The 18,936-nt window shown below is 41.7% G+C and overlaps 1 protein-coding gene across 8 annotated transcripts in view; it reads left to right on the forward strand.

Moving 5' to 3' along the window:
- Nucleotides 1–18,936, forward strand: part of PTPRM (protein tyrosine phosphatase receptor type M) — an 806,292-nt gene that overhangs the window by 190,655 nt on the left and 596,701 nt on the right. For all 8 annotated transcript variants that reach the window (XM_040479372.1, XM_040479375.1, XM_040479373.1 and 5 more), the window contains exon 2: nucleotides 7,594–7,716. In XM_040479372.1, the coding sequence (XP_040335306.1) occupies nucleotides 7,594–7,716 (123 nt within the window). The remainder of the gene's footprint in view (nucleotides 1–7,593; nucleotides 7,717–18,936) is intronic.

Genomic DNA, 18,936 nt, shown 5'->3' on the forward strand with positions numbered 1-18,936 from the left:
TTCTCTTTTCTTTCTTTCTCTTTCTTTCTTTCTTTCTTTCTTTCTTTCTTTCTTTCTTTCTTTCTTTCTTTCTTTCTTTCTTTCTTTCTCTTACTGCTGTTGCTATGATAGAGGCAGACAGCTGTTTTTCACACTATAGTTTTCAATATTGGTGTGGACAGTAAGAGGACCAGTGTTAGATTCAGGTAAACTTGGATTCATAGGGAGTGGTTTAATTAAATCCTGTAGCAACTCTATAAAGTTATTCATTGATAAGTGGGAAACTGAGACAGATCCCTAATGATTTGGATGCGTCTATACAATATTTGGGAATAGAAATGATACTGGTACCCATTGGGGTAAAAAAAAGATTTTAAGATCAATAAGAAAAATGCTTGGTTGTTTGTTGCGATCAGGCCTTTTTAAAAATTAGGAATCAATAGATGGATATGAAATGAAGTATACAGTAAGTATAATAAGCCATAGACACTTTAAGAGCAAGACAGCTCATTTCCTTTGAATTATATAAAATATATCCATTGGCAAATAGCACTTTTTACAATAGAGCTTAGCATTAGCCATTTAAATGCCTGTGCAACGTGTAAAAACTACTTGCTGGATTAAATTATGTAGAAGAGCATTTCTATAATGCTTAGTGTCTGATTCACTAACCGTCACCGGGGCACTCAAAGTTTAAGAGGCTTTATATACTTGTATTGTTTGGCAGGCAATTAAATGTAGATGTCACTGGGATTGATTTATAAGAAGAAAGCAGTGGCTTCACTATGTTGCTGCAGGTTTGTTTCTTTAACTCTTAAAACAATTATGTCTATTACAGCTCACTTTCTGTTTATCGTTTGAAGTGTATTAATTTCTAGCCATTTACCTGACAGTTTTAAATTTGAAATAAGTGGATAGGACCACCTGAGATTACACGTATTTTAGGAAAATAGAACATATAACATTAATTTTCTTTGTGGGGTGCATTAGCACTAGTTTTCGATTCGCCCGCTCTGTAGAGAGACCCATTTAATACTTTATGCATTTGGTAAAGGCTGCCTTAAATGGGGTCATTCTGTATTTAGAACAAATGAGAAAAATGTTCCAGAAATCTCCTCAAGGAGTATTGCCATCTTTTCACAAAATAACTTTAAATGGACTGTAATTATACAAGAACTTGATTGCTAGAATATATGAGTCAATTTAACCTGTTAAAGGCAGAACAATTCAAAATGTGTGTGTATCTTAGAAGTAAGTTTATGAAATTAACATTTGATTGTCCTCTACTGGCTTCTTAGAGGAGCTTATTTGCAATGCAGTTCATGCAACAATCATTATATAAATATTACACATTGTTTACTTATTGAGGTGCATTCAGAGTAAAAATGTGCAGATTGGAAAGAATATGACCTTTGGACTCAGACATTGGGTGAACTGCTGGCCTTACATTGAACTCTGTGTGACTTTGGGCAAGATAATTGACCACTCCAAACTCCCATTTGTAAAAACTGGGATGTATCAATGAATTTCCAGGCAGGAGACAGAAACCACACAGTAATTTGAACAGGAAGAGTCTCATATAAAGAATAATTAAGTAGGGGCACCTGGGTGGCTCAGTTGGTTGAGTGCCAGACTCTTGATTTCCGTTCAGGTCATGATCTCACGGTTCATGAGATCCAGCCCTGAATAGGGCTCTGAGTGGACAGTATGGAGCCTGCTTGGGATTCTTTCTCTCTCCTCCTCTCTCTCTGCTTCTCTCCTGCCTATGCTCTCTCTCTCTCTCAAAAAATAAATAAGCTTTAAAAAAAAAAAGAATAGTTAACTATAACAGTGGATTGGAATATAGGAGATTGGCTCGTATGAAGTAAAGTGAGCCTTAAGAATAAAGGAATAGTAGATATGAGAGGCAGGCACTGGTCCAGGGAAGTAAGAGAGGAGTCAAGGAGGAGATCCTTCTAGAGCTGACATCCAGGGCTCAGTGGATGGTAGGGAAGTTGCTGTGGGGCCACACGGATGAAACCTGGAAAAAATGGGTCCTCTAGAGTAGCAGGGGAAGCTGTTCATGGGGGCATTCTTCTGGGGGGGGGGCACTCCCCTCAGAACTGCAGCAGGGTGCTGGGGTAAGTTCCTGTCTGCAGGGTACTGCCTACCACCGTGCACCAGTCGAGCTGGACACTGGGAAGCCTCCTGCATCATGGGCCTGGTGCTGGAGAAACCTTGTGTGCTGAGGGGCCTTCCCTGGAGCCCTGCAAGCCCCCCCCCCGCCCCCCGCCCCCCCCCCCCCCCCCCCCCCCCCCACTGCCCCGCCTTCCTCTCGGAGTGCCTCTTCAGAACCCTGTACTGTTAAAGCTCTCTGTCTTACCCACAGGGATAGGAATGTAATTAGAGAGCTTGGATATAGTTCTGCAGAGCAAGAGATGAGAAGTGAATTTAGAACTGAGAGGTATTAGATTGATAGCTGGCATAAAGGATATCAATGCTTGCCTTTAGGGGTTTTAAGATTAAGTAATACATGTAAACATATGCATGGTTTTGTTACGTAACAGTTTCTTTGAATTGAGACAAATGTCTCCTAGTGATTGTGCAGAGCAAATGAGATAATGACTGTGTATTGCCTTATGCAGAATCTGACTGGCATGGCAGATGTCCACAAAATGGTAGCTGTTAATACCAGAGAACTTTGTAGATCACAGGTTGTACTCTGCCTTAATAGGGTTCTCATGTGGTGGTGTTGATTAGTAACTTCAAGCAAAATAAATAGTCCTAGGTAATGGTTCTCCTTCCCAAACCTTAAAGACGCCAGGTAGCAACCTTTGAAGACCTTGAAGTCAGGTTAGTAGATCTGGACCAGCCTTTTACAAAACCAGATAGAACAGAGATGATATGTATCAATGTAACTCAGAGATAAATTTGGTTTGCAAAATGTACATGTATGTGTGCTGGGTCAACATGTCATGACCCATGTGGGTTACTGTGTATAGAATTGTGGAATCATTATATTGTACATGTGAAACTAATATAATACTGTATGCTAACTATACTTCAATTATAAAATACTGCTCTAAACGATGGGCACTAACTCTTGTCAATTTATTTTCTTTCGTCTGCTCTCCAGGCCTGGCACTTTTGTAGGACATAGGTGGTCATATGAGAGATCTTTTGAGGTTTCCTTTGGGGAAAAAGTGGACCATCCTCTCCTTTAGAGCTTATGTCTTAATGATATCATACTATTCTTGGATCTACTGAGTAATTCTTTATTACTCCAAAGGAAAGAAGAAAGATAAATTCCCTTCAATATGCAAACACAGTATTTTATTTTCATAGATCAAGAATGACCTTTATAGACAACTAGTCTTGCTATCTAATTATTGCCCCCAAAAGAGTTCGACTTTTCTAAAGCAAAAACCATAATTTGTGGAGACTTAATTAACATTTAACCAACTTATAGTTTTCAGCCATAATAAAAAATGAACATGTTCACTGATTTAGTCATATTTGTAGCTTATTCATCTTGGAATACACCAGGATGGGGCTGGGTGCTTTGTGGGGGCTATATTGAGATTGTTTTCATCGATTAAGTGGATATTACCTTGCGCTTCTTTTAAATGTGTCCAGCCAAAATTGTTGCAGCCAAATTCTGCATAGAATTTTGGGGAATTCATTACCCATTTTTCTAAAAAGCATTTATTGGGTGCCTACCATGTGCCAGTTCTAGAGATTACCAAGATGACTAAGAGTTACAACCAAAATTACTTTTCAGCAGAATTCCTACTGCCTATAGGCTTTCATGCACCTTTCTTTTAGAGAGAGAGAGAGAGAGAGAGAGAGAGAGAGAGAGAGAGAGAAGGAGGGAAAGATCTGGGAGAGGGGGGAAGGGACAGAGAGGGGAAGGGAGAGGGAGAGAGGAAGAGGGAGATGGAGAGAGAGACAGAGTGTGAATGATGACAACCAGCACCCCACCTGGCTTGCATCACCTTTCCTCCATCTTGCACATGACTTTTGGTTTAGTACTGATTTCCCTCTGCAAAAGGAAAATGATTTAATTTGATCTGATAGAGGAATATGGTCCAGCCATGAGCTTTTGGGCATTAGTCCAAGTAAAGACAGTTCCTGGGAGACCCTGGCAAGTCCCTTTCTGGCCACATCCTCCTACGTTCCTGTACAGAAACCGTGTTTTTCTGAAAATCGAGGATATTTATTTTTGGAAGAGCTTCATTTCATTGCATTTTGGGAGACGTTGCTTCCTTATCACATTCTTCATTGTCCCCAGAGCATTTACTTGAAAAATCTATCAGCTCTCTCTTCTTTGCTCTTACATGGCTCCACGGAGGAGCCCACAGGAGTGTGCCTGCATGAATGCTCACAGCTCTTCACCTTCCAAGGACACACACTTCTTAATTTCCAATTAAATATTCCGGTTATTTGTAATGAAATGAACCCATGAGGGTCATTGTTATAAGAAGGACTTCAGAACTAATGGTAAACAGGTACTGGTTGAACATGCCTGACCGCATGATACACATTTTCTCTCTTATTGAATCACCAGAAATGCCATGTGAAGATGTGTCATCTGCATTTTATAGGTGGAGAAACCAGGATTCAGAGATTTCTCTAAGTGATTTGTCTACAGTCACAAATCTAGTAGTGTAAGAAGTGGGATGGGCCAGATGTTGGACCCTGTTTGCTTCCCCACTGCACAGAGCTGCCTTGAAAACCAAGATTTAATTGTTGTCTCCTTAATTGATTAGTTTAATTCAGATGTAAACACCTTAATCTCATCTCATTTTAGCTCAATAAACTACCTTTGCTATTTTTAGGGTCTCAAATCTGTTGGATGAAGCCAGTGGTGGCTCTGAAAATTGGTGTGTGGGGGGATATATCTTGGGGCAATAGGAAATTCATACTGTATCCCATTTTCCAATGGTTTGATAATCGTACATGGGTCCAGAAAGAACCATATCATACATTTTATGTTTCCTTTCAAGTGATAAAAACAGCTTTATGTAATGGGAAAGTATATCTTTGCACCAGGTTTTTGTATCAGCCTTTGGGGTTTGCTATCAGCCATGCATGCTTTTGCCTTTATATTTGGTTATATCTTCAGTGCCAATGGTGGTTTTGTAAACCAGGTCTTTAACCAAATTCGAGTTGTTTTGTGGATGCCGATAGCTATGTTTCACTGTTCAAGATTGCACTGCAGGACTTTCATCAAAGTGCTATCTGTGTTTCCATGGGGGGACCCCGTTTCTGTCAAAATTCATGGTGGTTTCTTTCTGTCTGAATATTATTAGTGTTACTGCTGTGTGAGCTTATTCCTACAGTACCAAAGCTATTTTCTACATCAGAATTAGGGTTTGCAACCAAGGGAAAATATTTCGCCTAGATGTTTGCATAGTCTTCTAACATTTCTTACCCCAAATTGGAAAGTTGTTAGTATTATGTGCTTTTAACCAAATCCACTTTGTTTCTGAACTTGTTAAAGCTGAGTAGGAGGGAAGTATAAATTACCAGTTGTTGTCAAGGTGAAATATTAAGTTAGTGCTGTATCTTTGTAATGAGTTTCTGTTTTCAGTGGAATGTTTAATTGACCAGTTCTGTGAAAGTTTCACAGAAGACAGTTTCCAGGGTCACTAATTTCACTGTCATGCCTGAAGCTAACAACTAAGACAAAGCTAGAAAGCTGGGAGAGACCTAAAGCAGTCTGAGGTCCCTTGACTCTGCCCTGTTTAACATTTTTTAATCAGTGATTTGGAGGCAGACATAGAACGTGTGCTTATCAAGTTTGCAGATAATCCCAGTCTAGGTAGGATGACTAATACCCGAATGGTAAAATCAGGATTCTAAAAGCTCTTAACAGGCTGGAGTGAGGCATGGAAAACAATGAGATGGGATTTAGTAAGGATCCATGTACAGCCCTGAGTTCAAATTCGGGAAGTCTTATTGCAAGAGAGGGGAAATAGCTCAACAGCAGTGGTATGAAAAAAACATACGGGACTTTAGGCTTGCAGAAGCTCGGAATGGACCGCCACTCTGCCTTGACTGTTGAAAGAGCATGAGGTCCAGGGAAGCAGCCAGTTGAATTCTGGCTCCAGTACTGGGAGTCATTGTTCTGGATGAGTGCTGATAACCCTGGGACTAGCCAGAGAACACCAGCCAGGGCAGTGAAAATCTGAAAGCCTTCTGGTAGGAGGAACTGAGGGGAGCAAAACATGTTTTGCCTGGAGAAGTGAAGACTTAGAACATGACAGCTCTTTTCAAATAATCAGCTTTCCTGTGTGAGAGCGGAGACCTTTTTTCCTATTTCTTCACAGGGTACAGCTAAGATCAATGAGTATACATTTGAAGAAGCAGAGTTTGGGCCTTTTTAAAGGGGGGGGGGGTTGTCTACAAGGTAGGGATGCTTTTCTAAATTTCCTGAGTGCCTCACCGGTTCAAAGCTGTCGATCTGTCTAGAAGCTTGTAGACTTGACATAAGCATTTGGATGGAAGTTGGCCCCAGGTGACCTCTAACATCTGTCTTTACCTCTGAGTTTGTACAATTGCTATTTTATTTATTGTCTTGCTGCCAGACATAGTATTATTGCACTGCAGACATGGTGCAATAATGTTCTTATTTTTGTGTTGCCTTGACCAGAGCCCTAATTCTCATCATTGGCAAGTAATTGTAAGTAATACTTTTAATGAATATAACTAATAGCGTTATATAATGGACATTAGAATTTTTATAGTAATTAATATGACCAGTAAAATCACTCCCTTTTGCAACGTGAAACATTGGTGAAAAGATTTGATACCGTACCAATTCAAAGTAACGGGAGACATTGAAGAGGATGTGGGCGGGACTGAAAATCATCAGTGTGCCCCACGATGCTGAAAGAGCTGAACTGCTTTGTAAAATTGCATTTGCTTTTATTCTTTCTTTCTTTAAGTGGCTTCATTTCTAGCACCGGAAGTAAGCAGATGTTTACCGCATGGTTAGTTTTGAACTTATTCTTGCCGTTAAAAAGCGTGTGGACTGTAAGCAAATTTATAATCTGTTTTACTTTTGAGGCCTCAAATCTCCAAAGTGTTAAAGTGAAACCTATTTTTACCTTAGGTTTAGAATAATCCTTAGAGAGTATGTTTTGCAAGCTACGTTCATGGTCTCTACTGTATTTTTTCCCCCTGACATTGTGCCAGTATTGCGGTGAAAGCCTTTCTCTTTTCATTTTTTTTGGACACAGCATGATGTGTTTTTATTGAAAACACATTGAATGCCTAGGGCAACCCTATTAAAGTTTTGAACATAAGATCAATTATTCCAAATTCCTGCAAATCTGGAAAATATGAATTATAAATTTGCTCAGGTCTAAACTTTCAATTGGATTATATGAACACTGGATTCTTTGGAGGGGGAACAGTACAGTGTAGCAGTACTGGCAAGGCATGGTTAATATTCTCGATTAACAGTCAGCACTTAGGGCACAGTAGGGTCAAGTTCCATTGTACCTGAGCACAAAGGTCAAATCAAATTTGGTTCAGTATCAAGTAGGTTTACAGTGACCTGCAATCATCATAGCTTGTTCCAGAGGTCTGTTTGGTGCTCACATCGCTTTTCATTCTTTTACATTTTAGGTGGTTGCCTCTTTGATGAGCCACATAGCGCATGTGGATATAGTCAGGCCGAAGATGATGACTTCAACTGGGAGCAGGTGAACACCTTGACCAAACCAACTTCTGATCCGTGGATGCCCTCAGGTTTGCATGTAGTTTTAAATTTTCTTTTTTAAAACTGAGAAATTAAATTTTCTTTTTAAAATCAAAGCTTCACAGGAGTCTTAATCACAGTAAATATTCCTTGGGTATTGGTGGAATGAGTGGGGATGTTGGTCTTTGAGTGAGCCACTTCAAGGTGATTAACTGGTACATTCCCATTGTACCATAGTCCAATTAAGAGGACCAGTGATGATGTACAAAGAGTTTACCTTTGTGTCTCTTCCTTTCAGGTTTAATTAAAGTTTACTTCCTTTATCTTTGGGTGCACCTGAGCTAGATTAATGGGAATTCCCCAGTTGATCCTTTTCCAAGAAGTAGATATGGGAAATAGATGGATGCCTCTTCTGGCAAGTGTATCTAGTGGATGGAACTCTAGCTGGGAAATCCAAACAACAAAGTCTCCTTCACAAATGGGAGACCTTGGGGAATAACTTAAATCTTGTCGCCTCAGGGGCTCACTTGGCACCAAAGATAAAATGGTGATGCACACATGTGGATACTTTTTCTCTGGAAGAAGTACTTAATAAATTTTCCCATGAGTGAAAGACATTTGTTCCATGGAACACCAACAAGAATTCAACTTCCTGTTTTGAAGGAAGAGTAGGGAGTTGGTGACGAGTGAATGTTAATCACATTGAACTTGATCATTTTAATGACCACCCTTTTCAGGTGGTGTGTTGGACATCCTTCTAAAAGCTTAGATTTGCTGATTTATGTTACAAAGGGGTGATGAGTATGCTGGATTCAGGATTCAAAATGCAAAACATTGTTCTGATTTGGATTTTAGATAAAACACATTTTTGGACTCTTGGTAACTGTAAAGTTCTTCAGTAATACACCCAGATGGAGCAATAATTGCATTGAGTAGGTCATCTTATAAAGGTAGCTTTTCAACAGGAAGTAGAGTTTCATGTTGTTCTTCATTACGCATTAACAGGATGCCCACCATGTTCTTGCCCTCTCCTTCGCACGTTTAACTTCTTATAACTTCAAAGAAGGGGACACTGAGCTTCTCAGCTCTACGGCTTTGCTGGACTTCAAACGATTCTAGCTCTTGGTTATGTCCCCTCCGCTGACATTCTCCTTTCCTGTGTCTCTTTTTCTCTTGTATGTGTGTATGCTTTTGAATATGACTTGTGTTTGAAACAGTGGTACTTGATTTGTTTTTACAAATTTCAGCTTTTGTTCTCATGCTGGCCAGTGAGTGGGGAGACAGCACTTCTTGTGCAGGGATGGCCTTCCCTAAACAGACTTTTCACCCCAGAAGGCCTTTTGGGCATTGCCTGTTCTCTCTTGAGGATCTAGCCTGTGTCCAGAGAGTTGGGGGATGGCTGAGGCCATGAGAGGGTGCTCAGATTTAGTCCTGGGAGAGTTCTCCACAAGAGTGACTCGGGCTTTTCTCATTATCTTCTAATATGGTTTTAAAAAAAGTTGTAATTTTTCACATTAGGCAGTAGAGGTAATTATTGTGGTCCTTAGTTTGAAGATGGTCTTGGAAAAATTGACTTTTACAAAGGAGCCCCAATATTGCAGTATCTCTTTCAGCCTTCACTGGTTCTGTTTTTGTTACATGATGACCTACACCCTTCTATAAAGGGAGGGAGAGGTATCATTTCTTGCCATCATCTTGTCCTTCAGTTCTTTCTGATTTCCCACAGTAGAATCTCAGGCCAAGATGTCCAAGTTCTAAATGTAGAAAGGATGGGTTCCTAGCCTAGGCCATTATAAAAATGGTAATAAAGATCAAAGACCAGTTGTATCCTGGAACAATTGGTTGGATAAATGAAAGAACAAAGAGGAAGCAACTTTGCAAACTTCTGGCTTTTGAAAGCTCTTCTGCCTTTGGAAGAATGAAATGGGGGCATTTATACATTCTGCTTGAATTTATTCTGCTTCCACTGACTAATGGAATACTTAGTCCTTTGTCACTTGAGATCTCTGAAGGTTATGCCTTCCAGCTTGTTTGTCAGTTCCATCTGATTTTTGATAGTTACAAATGTGTGCCCTCAACGGCCATCCCCAAACAGAGTGCAGGTCACTGTGGCGATACTTGGGTGGTTGGGTGTCTGCGGGCCTCTGACAGTGTCAGTGGGCATGGGTCCAGATGAGATTTTTGAACATTGGTAGTTGTTCCATCAGGCTAACTAAATTTTTGCTATAACATAGGATGGTATTTTTTCCCTCCTGTTCATTAAATGAACTTTAGCCATTAAAAAAAAAATTCCTTTGAGCACTTTGAGTATATGCTAATCATGATGCTGATTACTGTGGGGGATGAGAGATTATAAGAAATGAGTCTTTCTCTCTAGGAACTTAGGTGGTTGGGAAAGAGAGTTACAAAAATACAATTAGGGAACAATCTAATTGTATTTTTATATAATTGAGTGTTGTATAGACTCGCAGCGTTTTAAGAGCAGCAAGCCCTTATGGACTGGTGCTCCGCTGACCTATCTGCCTAAGGTGAGAAGTTAAATTCTTAATGAAATTTTATCATTAGAAATTAGGAAACATCATCTTACAAACTTTGCATATAGTGTCCTAAGGTATGGATTTTAAAACAGAGTTTCCCATGTGTTTAGACCTTACAGCCATGACCTGCTTTAAATGCTATGTAAGTTGCAAGGGTTTCTTCTCCTCCTTTTGCTTTAATGTGTATAACATGACTTATCTATTTCAAAAACAAATTCCAAGGCTGGCTCTCTTACACTAAAACAAAATTAGTTTTATGAATTTGTCAGTGTAAGTGGGTGGCAAAATCAGATACAACCAAAGCTTCCTGAGGGTTAATTTCTTTAAACCTTTGACTCAAAATATTATTGGGCTGGGGGCACCTGGGTGGCTCGGTCGGTTAAGCATCTGACTTGCTTTCGGCCCAGGTCACGATCTCATGGTTCCTGAGTTCAAGCTCCATGTCGGGCTCTGCACTGACAGTGCAGAGCCTGCTTGAGATTCTCTCTCCCTCTCTCTCTGCCTTTACCCCCTCCTACTTGCTCTCTATTTCTGTCTCAAAACAAATAAAAATAAACTTTCAAAAAAAAAGATTAAAAAAATATTATTGGGTTTTTTCTCACATGTGTATTTGCGTGTGTTCCCTCGTGCATAGCCTGGTTCTGCGATGCCTTAGACCGGAGGTTGGCCATACTATGTCCCACAGGCCGGATCCAGCCTCCTGCCAATTTTTGCATGGCTCGAAGGCTGAGAATGGTTTTTATTTTTTTCAATGGTTGAAAAAAAGATCAAGATAATAATAATATTTTGTGACATGTGAAATTCAAATTTCCACATCCATAAACAAAGTTTTACTGGCACACAGCCTTGCCTACTTGTTACATATAGCGTGTGACTGGTTTCAAGCGACAATGGCAGAGCCCAGAACGGACACTGTGACAGACACTGACTGTAGGGCTCACAAAGCCTAGATGTTTACTGTCTGTCTGGTCCATTATGGAAGAATTTTGCTGACCCCTGTCTCAGTCCATTTTGACATCAGCCTGTAATTGTTGCTTTGGACTCAGTTTATATTGTTACTGTTTTCTGTATTCCTGTTATAATTATTCACAACCAAGTACTATTTCACATTTTCTTTTACTTTCAGGTGATATAGTTTCCAAATATTGGGCCGTTAGAATCAGTCAGAAAAAAACCTATCATGATGAGGGGTTTTCTCTATCTTTCTCGTAAATCTGCTTTCTGTTTAAAAACCGTTGAGATTTTCTTTATTGTTTAATCTCATCATCCTTGTGGGCCTATTGTGATTCTAATAAGCAAATAATCCATCAAGCTGGTTTTTAAAATTATGACCACAAAAGGCTACGATTTGTACTTTACATTTGCTCTAGTTAAAATTTTACTTTTTCTGGGTCTTTTTTTGACATTGATACTCCAGTGTATGTAGGGTTTGTTTCTCTGTATCTTCACATGTGAGGTTATTTTTAGCCATATTAAAAAAAAATTTAAATACAGTCTGGAGCTTTATATAAGCTGACTTGATAACTACTCTAAGGCTGTGACATTGGTCCTGGAAATACATACTTAGGGCAAATAAATACCAAATGCCATTTAACTTTTTATATTTGAAGCTAATGTTTACATTATAGATTATACTTTTGCAGCTAGCTCTGAGCCAATTTGTTTGATGGTGAAACCATGCCACTCATAGGTTCTCTTTACTGGTGAGTGTGAGGTTCATTTCCTATGGATTGGTATCCATTGGCAATGGGCAACTTTCTTCAACTTTATCATAAGGATTACTGCTTTGAGTGCAAGAGCCTTTGATTCAGTAACCAAATAATAACCTGGTACATTTTGTTAGCCCTGTTGTATTCTGTCACTCTCTGTACTGCGGCACATTGTATTATCAGAGTAGATTAAGACGTATTGATTAAGTGTTTTTTTCATACAAAAATGCCTGCACAGTTTGACAGTATTTGATGTGTTTATATTTTATTAAAGGATAATAGTTGCACCTTCATGCTCCAGTTCTATAAAATGGATATTTAAGAAGTTCTATATCTGATGTCTAAGAAAATGCAACTTTATTTCATATAAAGCATTAAAACAACCAATCTATCCATAATATTAAAAATGTAATTGTAGCTTGTAAACATGGCCATTTGATACTAATAATATTGATGTTTATTTATACCTGACTTGGTCCCTTTAAGAAATCATAACTCTAGGGGCGCCTGGGTGGCTAATTCGGTTAAGTATCTGACTCTTGGTTTCTGCTCAGGTCATGATGTCCTGGCTTTGCGGGTTCAAGCCCTGCATCGGACTCTGTGCTGACAGTGCGTAGCCTGCTTGGGATTCTCTCTCTCTCCCTCTCCCTCTCCCTCTGCCTCTCCCTCTCCCTTTCTCTTTCTCTTTCTCTGCCCCTCCCCTGCTCTCACTGTCTCCGTCTCTATCAAAATAAATAAATAAACTTAAGAAAAACCATAACTCTACCAGTGCTGTAATTAAGTGAATTTGGTTTCCAGTGCCAGGAAAACTTGACACATTTTCCAGGTGGTGTAGCACGTGACCAGGGGAAGCTCATATAGCCTTCCACACTTAGTTTATATATTGCACACTGGGAATGGTGGTGTTTCTGATCTTCGTGGAGATGCTGTGACTAAGGATTGCGTCATTCCTACGGGTGCCCCTGTGAAAGGCAGAGAGACGGAAGTGCTGGACGGAGGGGCAGTATGCATTCTAGTGTGATGACCCAGAAAATAGAAAAAATGACTACATCTGTTTATGTGGAGTCAGTTTCACATTTGGGAAAGATGACGGATTGACAGACAAAGGAAGTGAAGTTTCCTCTTTGGGTGCATTCGTCAGGCATATTTACCTCTTGCTAGGGAAGACTTCCGCACGTATTTGCACTTCAGGGCTTATGCAAGGTTTAGTGAGTGATGAAGAGGAGACTGTGGGGTTGAAAAGGCATTTTTCCTCCTTAAATTTCAGTGTGTATCTAGTGAGTAGTATTTTTGGCACAGAATATTCAGACAGTTGTCTAATTATCTCATTCATTCTTTGAATCTGTCAACATTCAACAAATATTTACTTAACACCTGCGATGTGCTAGGCATTGTTATTCATCACGTTGGGATTCATCACTCAGCAAGCCAAGTAAAGACCCCTCCCTGGTGTCCCTTTCAGCCTCAGTCTGGTAAGATCCTTCTTGGATTGCTCAAAGATTATATCCTATAAGACCACGTTTTCCCTCATTTATCAATGACTTTCTGGAATTGAATACTTAAAAGGTAATACAAAATTCAGTTCATCAGACTCGGCACACTATATAGCATCAAATTTAGCTTTCTTGTATACTTTGTCCCTTAGGAAAAAAAAAAAACAAAAGCAAAAAAAAAAAATCTGTATTAGAGGCAAGGGGCAGGCAGTACCCTCTGATCATTCTCCTTTATCAAACAAAGAAATCGCGTACCTGTGAATGACTCAGCAGTTGACAAAGTTTGCTTCCTTGCTGTCTGTCTTTGATCCTCATGATGACCTTGGAAGATCCAGAAGCATTTATCTCTGTTTTATACCTTAGGAGACTGCAGTTCAGAGAAGGCATTTTTGCTTATTTGTTTTTGTTTTTTAAAGTTTATTTATTTTTGAGAGAGAGAAAGCCCAAGTTGAGAGAGAGAGGGGGAGAGAGAATCCCAGGCAGTCTCCACACTGTCAACACAGCCCGTTGTGGGGCTCGGACCCACAAACTGTGGGATCATGGCCCAAGCTGAATTCGGACACTTAACAGACTGAGCCCTCCGGGTGCCCCTGAAGTTCAGAGAAGTTAAACCTGCTTCAGGCTTACAGATCAGAGAGCCAGCCCCCCGTTTTGCTCTCCCGCGCACCGTGGAGCAGTCTTCCCACATGAGCACATGCATCTAGTGAGGGGATAGATGGTCTTCATCCCAGATGGAAACTTTCTGGATCTTCTGAAAATGGACATGAAGGCTTATCCAATGTGAGGGCTGCCAGCTGCACTGGGTCAGATGTCACTTCCGTCACTTTGTAGTTCCTGACCTTGGGCACGTTCTTAAGCTCTCAATTTCCCAGCCTCCTCATTTGTAAATTCGTAGTAATATGTGTTTGTAGAGTAACTGCCACGGGCCTGGCTGTCTGAGCTGGAGCTGCAGGACAGCTGTCCCCTTACTGATTGCATCCTGTGGAGGAGGAAGGCAGGAGCTAATAAATAGAGACACACACTGATGTGGGCACGTGCTAAGGGCTGGAGAGAAAAGCTACTCCAGGATCAGGGTCTTCCAGTTGATGGGAGCAGCTGACAGTACCAGCCTCTCTGCGGGGGCTGATCTGGAAGCAGAGACTGGGATCCTTTTGAGGACAAGGAGAACATGGAGGCTGAGTGATCTGGGCAGAGAAAAGAGCAGGAGCCATGACTGGGGGCAGAGGTGAGCTCTGCTGGATGGAGCGGGGTGGTCAGTCTTACAGCATCCCGAAGGCTGTGGAAAGGTGTTTAGAACCTGCTTCGTAGGGTTGTTGACCAGGTGAGACAAGATGACCCACTTTACGAACTTAGTCTCATATCTGGCCTAGCACGACATGTAAGAAATTTCCCTGTTTTATGATTGTTAAGTAATTCTTCAGGAGCAATTTGGTATGAATTCATCCCGTAGCTTAATTTGGATTTCTGAGCAAAGTGGGCAATCAGACCAAGTTTTTATTTTCTCTTCTAAATGGTATCGAATAAGAAGCAGTAGATATACACCTTCATATAATCTTTTTTTTTTTTTTTTGAGAGAGAGAGAGAGAGAGAGAGAGAGAGAGAGAGAGAGAATGAATCTTAAGCAGGCTCCACAGCCGGCACAGAGCCTGACACCGGGCTTGATCTCATAACCGTGAGATCATGACCTGAGCTGAAATCAAGAGTCAGATGCTTAAGCAACTGAGCCACCCTGCCCCCTGCCCCCATATAATTTTTGACTGAATTAAAAAAGCAAGCTGAAAGAAATCCATTAAAATATTGTCAGTATTTATTTCAGGATGGGAGGATGGGGGTAATTGCCTTATGTTTCTGATTTTTTTTAGGGGTGGTCATTGAATTGGCATCCTTTGAGTTGATTCTGAATATTTCCAGTCACAGAACTCAGAAAAGAAAAACAGTTTTGCTGTCCTTGGGAACCTGATTCAGATGCCCCATAGAGGGGTGCCTGCCTGCCATCCAGACGTAAGATAGTCATTGATGGACACTCCTTCCTACATTTTACTCAGATTGCCTTCGTGAAGCTTGGGATGGGTTTCCGGTGAGCTTTTTTTTTTTTTTTTTAAGTTTTCTTAATGTTTATTTATTTTTGAGAGACAGAGAGAAACAGAACATGAGTGGGGGAGGGGCAGAGAGAGGGGGAGACACACAACCTGAAGCAGGCTCCAGGCTCAGAGCTGTCAGCACAGAGACCAATACGGCGCTCGAACTCACGGACTACAAGATCATGACCTGGGCTGAAGTCAGACACTTCAACCGAGTGAGCCACCCAAGGCACCCAGTTAGCTTTTAAACAGTAAATGATGAGACATAGTGAGAGAAATTGGACTGGACTTGTATTCTCGCAGTAGTTTCTAAATTATAAAATTTAGAAAAAATGACTTTAGAATGTAATAAAAAAAATACCCCTTTCAGATCAGTGATCTGAATGGAGAGTTCTTAGTTAAACAGGATGGGGCTCTGGGTAGCCTCACTTTAACATGGGTGCAAACAACATAAAATTTACCATGTCAACCATTTTTAAGGGTTCCTTGGCATTAAGTACACTCACCTTGTTGTACAACTATCTCCTCCCTCCATCGCCAGAATCTTTTTTTTTTTTTCATCTTCCCAAACCAAGACTCTGCACCCATTAAACACTCCCTCCCCATTCCCTCCTCTGCCCAGGCCCTGGCTACCACTATACTTCCTGTCTCTGAATTTGACTACTTTGGGTCCCTCATATAATTGGAATCATATAGTATTTGTCCTTTTGTGTCTTGGCTTACGTTGCTTGATGTACTGTTTTCAGTGATTCTGTTTTTATACGCATAGACTTTCAAGTTCAGAGCGGTCTTTTTTTTTTCCTTTTTTAAGTGTCTTGATTTTTAAAAAAAAATTTTTTTTTTTTTTACGTTTATTTATTTTTGAGACAGAGAGAGACAGAGCATGAACAGGGGAGGGTCAGAGAGAGAGGGAGACACAGAATCTGAAACAGGCTCCAGGCTCTGAGCACAGAGCCCGATGCGGGGCTCGAACCCATGGACTGCGAGATCATGACCTGAGCCGAAGTCAGACGCCCAACCGACTGAGCCACCCAGGCGCCCCTAAGTGTCTTGATCTTTAATGAGCATTTCATGAGGGCCAGGGGCCATTGTATTATGTATGATCGCTAATTTCAGTCATTTATATTCAGTGTTCAACAAATGTCCTCCTTTAAATTTGTTCTAAATTCTTGTCTTGGCTGATTGGAAACTGCTACAAAACCAAGAACAGTGGCTAGCTATTTTTTTTTTTAATATTTGCTGAAAAAGATACAAAGGAACCTGTATTTATAAATATGTGTTTTCAAAATACCTTTACTTCTTGCTCGATTTCCCATAAAATTGTACAAGACGACATCATAAGAGTTATGTGAAGCTGAGTAATGGAATGAATAGGCAGGCCAGTCATGAGAGGTATTGTAAATCTCTCAGAATCTGGGGGCGCCTGGGCAGCTCATTCGGTTAAGTGACTGACTTTGGCTCAGGTCATGGTCTCGTGGTGAGTTCCAGCCCCGCCTCGGGCTCCGTGCTGACAGCTCGGAGCCTGGAGCCTGCTTCCGATTCTGTGTCTCCCTCTCTCTCTGCCCCTCCCCTGCTCATGCTCTGTCTCTCAAAAGTAAATAAACATTTACAAAAAAATGCAAAAACAATCTCTCAGAATCTGAGTAGAGGAGGGATTCAAGAAGTGAGGTTCACATGGGGCAGTAGCGCTATGGGGCAGTTACTACAGCCAGCCTGAGAAAGTCATAGCGAGGAGGTGATCATCTGTCACGCGTCGTGTGTTCTGTGTGCAAGGCCCCCTGGAGCTGGGCACAGCCGAATTGTTGGAAAAGAGCTCTGCTCTGGCAGAAGAGCCAAAAGGCGGGCCAGGGGGCTTTGATGTGAGACTCTGGGACCCTGTAGGTCTTTGGAGCACACATTCCTCACTGGCCTGCAGGGGGTGGTGGGGTAGGGCTGGGCTGATTTGAAAACGGTTTCTCTAGAGACCAGAGAGCCTGAGGCCTGAGGGAGACTGGCCACTGGGTCTGGGGCTGCCAAGCAGCCGCTCTGCTTTACGGAGGGCGGGAACTTTGGGTCATATGGTTGGGTGTGGGCCACTGATATACTAGCTTGCATAGCCACTGGTAGGTTAAGGTTGCCCTTGTGCAGCACGGTGGGGGTGGGGGGGGTAGCGAGAAGCTTGGAAATTCTGTGTGGCCCAACCGCCCTGGTTCCCCCCAGTCTCCTCTTGCTTATGGAGTCACAGACACAGGCTCCCGTGAAGTGCCTCCGAGACCTTCCATGATTGAAGGAATCAAATAGAGGAATAAATTCTCATTTTTTTTTTTTAAAGTGTATTTATGTGTTTTGAGAGAGAGGCAGGAAGGGGAAGAGAGAAAGGGGGAGAGAGAATCCCAAGCAACCTCTGCTCTGTCAACACAGGGCCCAATGCGGCTCACAGTTCATGAGATCGTGACCTGAGCCGAAACCAAGAGTCAGAAGCTTAACAGACTGAGCCAGCCAGGTGCCCCGAAGAGATGAATACATTTAAATAAGAAATGGTTGAGCTTGAATTATTCCTTTTACCTGAAGACCAGGAAGAAATGGAAGGCCTCTTTTGGAGCCACAGCTGTGTCTGAGGCCCTGAGCTGTAAGTTCTGGGCCCTGAGGGTACAGCCGTGAACAATGCCCAGTGCTCCAGGAGGCGTCGAAGTGGCGTGGCCAGTGCTCTGGTGGGGCCGGGCCTCTGCCCAGACAGAGCCTGGTAGGTGAGGGCGAGCAGAAGGCCCCCAGAAGGAGGTGCTCCGAGAGGGACCATGAGAGCATGAGGAGTGAGGCCAGAGCAGGTGGGCATGCTGGGCGGAAGGAACATCCTGTGCTGAGGCAGTGAGTGGAGTTTGGGCAGCAAATGCACTCAGGAGGCTGCTCAGGAATCTTCAGAGCATCAGGGAACAACCTACATCATAGCCTGGAGGGAGAAAGGCACTCAAAGGCTGTCCCGAGCTGGTGAAGATGCGAAGCAGAGAGGCAGTTTGTTGATTGTTGAATGTGCGTGTGCACACGTGTGTGTGTTGGTAGAGTGTGCAAATGTGGGAACATGTTAACAGTCGTTAAGTCTGTGTCCAGTGTATGTAAGTATTTACTGTACTACTTTTTCAACTGTTCTGCAGTTTTCTAAGGAAAGATTGCTGTATATGTGGGGACACAAGGGGTATCGGCGTGAAGTACCCCAACTTGGTGCCATGCCAAAGCCATCATTGTACAGATGCAATTTAGGCAGAATGCTGTCCTGTCAAATCACATTGAAGATATTTATATTTGTATTTTAGAAAACTAAGTTGACCCATGTCTTCCCTTTCGGAGCTTATCAGGATAATTCCTTGGTCTCTATTGGAGAGGTTTAGAGGAGCCGATGCACTGATTGAGAGTGACTAACTTCAGGGATGTAATTTTAGGACTCTCTAAAATAGGACACACGCTCTACGCTGTGGT

This window comes from Herpailurus yagouaroundi, unplaced genomic scaffold (genome assembly GCF_014898765.1).
Source record: "Herpailurus yagouaroundi ecotype Mexico unplaced genomic scaffold, PumYag 142, whole genome shotgun sequence".
NCBI classification, from domain to species: domain Eukaryota; kingdom Metazoa; phylum Chordata; class Mammalia; order Carnivora; family Felidae; genus Herpailurus; species Herpailurus yagouaroundi.